This window comes from Gastrolobium bilobum, unplaced genomic scaffold (assembly GCF_033153095.1).
Source record: "Gastrolobium bilobum isolate Gb01-03AN ecotype WA unplaced genomic scaffold, APGP_CSIRO_Gbil_v1 utg7194, whole genome shotgun sequence".
Lineage (NCBI taxonomy): Eukaryota > Viridiplantae > Streptophyta > Magnoliopsida > Fabales > Fabaceae > Gastrolobium > Gastrolobium bilobum.
This window is the reverse complement of record NW_026897379.1, coordinates 174,753-180,752: the sequence shown is the minus strand read 5'-3', so window position 1 is coordinate 180,752 and position 6,000 is coordinate 174,753. Positions and strand designations below refer to the sequence as shown.

General features: G+C 36.1%; 1 protein-coding gene across 1 annotated transcript; it reads left to right on the top strand.

Annotated features, from left to right (window-relative positions):
• Window positions 1-3,363: 3,363 nt before the first annotated feature.
• Window positions 3,364-5,812, top strand: LOC133306456 (probable disease resistance protein At4g27220). Its single transcript, XM_061506782.1, has one exon. It carries the CDS (start codon window positions 3,466-3,468, stop codon window positions 5,773-5,775), a length of 2,310 nt encoding a protein of 769 aa, XP_061362766.1. The 5' UTR covers window positions 3,364-3,465; the 3' UTR covers window positions 5,776-5,812.
• Window positions 5,813-6,000: the final 188 nt, after the last annotated feature.

Here is a 6,000-nt window from a genome sequence, read left to right as displayed (position 1 = left end):
GGTAGAGGTTGCCCATTCAAAGTAGTGGATCTTTATTTGTCAATGAAAGTATGTCTTTGTTCTCCTTAAAGAAGAAATTTTTTTTGGATATAAACCTTCTAGTGCTCTGATTGAACAAAGTTACGAACTAGGAAGTGAAAATGAGATCCCTCTAGTTGATAGTGGATATTATCAATGAATGATAGGAAGATTGATATATTTGGCTCTAGCTTATGCACTTAACATTGTTAGTCAATTGATGCATGACCCAAGGGGAAAATAGTTGCAAGCAATGGACATGATTCTCTAGTATCTATAAGCCACACTAGGTAGAAAACTATTATATATTATGGAGAAGGGGAAGCCTATCCTTAGAAGTTTATACAGACGTCAATTATGTTAAGTCCGTGATTGATTGATGGTCTACCTCGGTCTATTGTATGCTTCTCTACGGAAATCTAGTAACATGTATAAGTAAAAAATAAAATGTGATTGCTAGGTTAAGTGTAGAGTCAAAATTTTGAGCCATAGTTTAAGGTCTTTGTGAATTATTATAGCTGAAAAACATTCTTGATGATCTCAAGGTGAGATGAGAAAGATCTATGAAATTACTATGTGACAATAAGTCAGCCATCTATATAGCTCACAATCTGGTCCGACACAATCGGACCAAACATATTGAGATTTACCACCACTTCGTCAAATAGAAACTAGATAATGAACTTGATCACTACTCTATATATTAGTTTTGGTTGTCAACTAACTAATTTTTAGACTAAGGGACGTCCTACTCACAAATTTCAAAAACTTATTAACAAGCCAGAAATAATAAATATTCATTCTTAAGTTTGAGGGGAATGTTGTAAGTATTGGAATTATCTTTAAATTATATCTAAGTAATACTATAATTATCTGTAGTTATTTGTTTCTTTATCTTCTTAGGACTCCTTATCTTTTTAGAATTTTAGCTTATTCCTTTATACCCATTAGCCTCTTTATATGTTGTAACATTTTCTTTATGTTGTTTACAATAGCAATAATATTTACTTTTCTTTCAAGTATATCAAACTAAAGAATTAAGTATGAAATATATGTTTACAAAAAAAAAAGGGTATGAAATATATGTAATTTGAAATATATTAAATAGGGATAGGATCCGTTTACAAATTTTTTTTGCAAATTACATTAAGTACGACCGGTCGTACACTGCATGATTAAAGTATGACCAGTCGTACTTAGTGTAGTTTGTAATAGTTTGTAAACAACAAAATTTGTAAATATAACTTGCCCCTATTAAATATATGTAAAAAAAGGACATACAACCTTGGCAAGAACGTAGTTCCGCGGAATATATGACTCACACTCCTTTGTGTATTAACCCCCAATTGAATTGTTTGGGATTCAGACGTGAGGGAAATTATGCACCTATTGCCACAGCTGTAGATATAGGTATTTTGAGAATTCTCCTTAACCATCGAGGAAAAATCTATGAATGTCCCAACTCCAAGAAAAGACCCACCCTTAGTAGCGAAAGGTAATGCAATTGACGAACCAAGCCCCAAAAATGCCAATATGTTCGCAAACAGTGTTTGAGTTTCAAAGAAAAGAAGCCCTTGTATTCATTGCTTAATATGTAGCGAGTTCTAGCCTTGGGAACAATGATGCCCCTTTCTCTAAACTGAGTTCTTCCGATACAAACATCTTCACCTCCTCGCAAAATGATATATGCATTCCCTTAACAATTCTCAATAGACCCAATCCTCCGACTTTACTTAAACAACAAAACATTCTGTTATATGAATTTCATAAACATAGATGTGTTAATCTCTTTTATCTGCTATTGGGCTCCTTCAGTATTTGTTGCTTATGTTGCTGGCCCAATTGAAAGGATAAGGCCCACTTTGCAACACAAGTAAAACGCTGTCGTTTTACCTCGTGATGGCAAGTGAGGCACTTAACCTCAGCTGAGCTCACAGTGACCATAACGTGATTTTTTCTGATTCGGCTACCATCCCAAAAAGAACTCTCTCGAACACACTGTTCGCTAGGGTTTGTGAGTGCATTCATTCTGAGAATAATGAGTGATACACTGAGATTTGATCTATGGTGATTTGGAGAAACTTGTTCATCTCAACAAGACGGTTCTATTGATCGGTGTACTTTTCTGATCGACGGTCGAAAGGTGGAAGCTCAACCTTGTGAGGAAGATCTGTGCAGCTGATGTTGATCAGCTTGGAGATCGTGTGAAAGGAACTACGATTCCTTTGCCGGCTCAAAGATTGGGAAGTCCTCTTTAACCATTTGGTTCTGATTCATAATCTTGATGTGGTTATTTTAAGATTGTATTTCTTGTTGATCTGTTTTCGTGTTTAGTTTCTTCACATGCTTTAATTTTGTATATTTGAAATTGTATACTGTAAACTCTGGTTCTGAACTTGATTTGAATATAGAGTAAATCTCAGAGGGCGTTTAACCCTCCTTAGGCCCCAGTACGTAGGAAACTCACTAACACTGAGTTTCTGAACCTATAAAATACTGGTGTCTCCTTTCTTTATTCTTTCTTGCTATGTTTCTTTATTCTTTCTTGCTATGTTTCTTGCGTTACTGTTTGTGAAACGAATTTTTCAAATTACAACACATTCTTTTCAATATTCGAATTTTACCAAAAATATTGCAAACGTTAGACGGTGTCATACGACAATGGTTATTGAAGAGAATAAGGATATTTTATTCTTAAAATTGCTAAGTATGCTTAATTGTTCTAATGTGATAGATGAGGGAGGTTAATTGTCTCAATTAAAAGTGCAGGGCGTGTTTTGAGAAACCCACTAATAATAGAGTGATTTTATGTAATTTTCCCTTGAAAGTTTGATATGATTTACACCTGAACTTTCATTATAACATATTAAAAAGCATTGAAAAGTAATTATTGCTAACTAAAATTTAACCAATAAAACTCCTTATTGATGGATCTGAATTTTACAAGAAAAAAAAAAACTTTTCAATTTACTAATATTTTTTTTATCTCTTGCAAGTTTGCAACTATCATAGAGAAGCAAACTAATTGCTTCCAATTTTTATTTTTATTTTTTAAATGAAGCAGGTTTGGCAGAGATGGAGGAGCACGTGCACGTGATTGGAAGCGGCAATTGCGCTTTCGAAAGTGAGCGCAGTGAAATAACAAAGTTGGTTGATGATTTAACTACTGAGGAAGATGACATTAAGGGACAATTACAGTGGCTGGAGTCCCATGGAAAGAAGCGCAAGAGATTTGTTGATGATTGGTTAGAGGAAGCTGCATACTTGAAAGAAAGAGCTTGTGAAGCGATTGACTTGGAGAATGTGACCAGAGAATTCAAGTATCATACAGCAGAAAAGCCTTTGGTGTTGTGGAATGAATTGGTTGGTGAAAGTTTTGAGGAAAACTATAAGAGTGTGTTGAAACTCCTACAGGATGACGAAGTCTTCATAATTGGCGTACACGGAATGGGAGGAGTGGGGAAAACATGCCTAGTAACTCATGTCAAGGACGAAATAAAAAGGGAAGGGGGCACTTTAAATTTTAAGCATGTCTTTTGGGTTACTGTATCCCAAAAATTTAGCATTTTTAAATTGCAAAACGACATTGCCAAGAGAGTAGGCTTAAAGCTTGATGAAGATGATGAGATAATAAGGGCAGAAATGTTGTCATCAGCGTTGGAGGAAAGAAAAAAATGCGTGCTTATTTTGGATGATGTTTGGAATTATATTGATCTGTACAAGGTGGGAATTCCTCTGAGAGTGAATGGAGTTAAATTGATTTTGACAAGTCGTTTGAAACATGTGTATCAACAGATGGGTTGCCCTCCGAATAATATAATAAGCATGGAACCTCTCTTTGATGATGAAGAAGCTTGGGAGTTATTTTCGCTAAAACTTGGTTACAATGGAACACCTGCAACGCTTCCTCCTGATGTAGAAGAGATTGCAAAAGCTGTTGCAAAGAAATGTGAAGGTTTACCGCTTGGAATCAGCGTGATAGCTAGAAACATGAAAGAGGTAAATGACATTGGTCAATGGAGACATGCTTTGAATAAATTTCAAAATTTGGCAACAGGAGAAGAGATGGAAAAAGAGCTCTTCAAGGTATTAAAATTCAGCTATGATAATTTAATTGACATAAACATGCAAAAATGTTTCTTAAACTGTGCATTATACGGGCAAATTGAGTACACAAGAGAGTTTATCATAAAGATGGTTGACAAGGGACTGATAAATGGAATGAGGAGTTTGGAGGAAATATTTGATGAGGGACTTGCCATATTGGTAAAACTCGAAAGCCATTCTTTGTTATTGCATAAAGGAGATGGCAATTTATGTATGCATGATCTGGTGAGGAACATGGCATGCCATATCATGGGACACGGGTATATGGTGAAATGTAATAGAGGATTGACAAGGATACCTCGCATTCATGAATGGACAGCTGATTTGGAGCTAGTTTCCTTAGCAAACAATAAGATAGAAGAAATCCCAGTGGGCACATCACCTCAGTGTCCAAAGTTGTCCACCTTGATTTTTAGTCATAATCTCTACAGTTGTATTCCAGATTGTTTTTTCCACCACATGAATGCTCTAACGGAACTTGATATATCTGATAATGCCAGTTTAACATGTTTGCCGAATTCATTGTCTAACTTGAGGTCCCTTGTTTGCTTGGTGCTGAGAGGATGTGAATCATTGAAATATGTACCTTCTTTGGGAGAGCTACAGAAATTGTCAAGATTGGACATTTCACATACTTCAATTGAAAAGGTACCGCGAGGCTTGGAAATGCTAATCAACTTGAAATGGCTGAATCTATCAGGGAATAAAAGATTGACCTTGGAAACTTGGTCCGTGGTTCAGAGTTTGACCAGTATGCAATACCTCGATCTTCTTTCAGAAAATGTAAAAGTAGAAGTAGAAGATGTACAAGGGATGAGTATGTTGGAATGTTTTCGATGCAACTTTCGTGACTGCAAGAACTTGAATGATTATGTGAAAACAACCCTGGCACCCAACACTTATGATCTCCGTTTGGGAAATTCATGTAGTTTTGATTTTGAATCAGAGTTAGAAGACCGAACTGTAAGTTTTGGAGATTGCGAAGAATTTGAGCATTTACTGCCGAGAGACGTTACGAAACTGAGGATAGGAGGCAATCAGCAATGGACCGGATGCTTATGTGATGCTCTGTCATTCAATGGTCCTTCTTCTTTGAGGGAAATTCGCATTGAGGATTGCACAAAACTGGAGAGCCTGTTTTGTTTATCTGTTTCTTGTTCCTTTTGCACTCATCTTCAACACCTTGAATATTTGCGTCTTCAATGTTTGGGAAGCTTAGATGTTATATGGAAGGAAAATGATGATGGCGTAACAGCAATGTCACCTCCTCCGGGAGGCATAGACATGTTCTCTCATCTCAAACATCTTGAGATCTGGAGATGTGACAAGATGGAGAAGTTGATGACATCTGCGTGGCTGCCACAACTCCCAAACCTGGAGTCAATAAAAGTACATAGTTGTGAATCAATGAAGGAGATATTCGCATGTGAGGTTGATACAATTACAGTTACACTCCCCAACTTAACGAATTTGACTTTGAAATATCTACGGCAATTGAAGACCGTTTGCAGTGGGATTATAGCTACAAAATCTTCTCCAAGAGTGTATGCCATATGCTGTCCCGATCTAAAATGTTCTCTAAAGTATAAGTCATCTGATTCTATTTCAGATTCTGTTACTCCGCTAGAGTTCCGAGTGTCTCCTCTTTGATAATTCCCCATGTTACTCCTATTCTGATTCTATCTAACGCATGAAAAACTTTTCTTATGTGTGATATTTATAATACATAATTATGTAATAACGTTCTTTTATAAAGATACTCTTGAAATCGACAACCACACAAAATCGAGAAAACATTAAAAGAGATAAGAGTAGAGAGATTGACATGATGATTTAATCTGGTTCACCCAATTAAGGCTACGTCCAACAACTTGT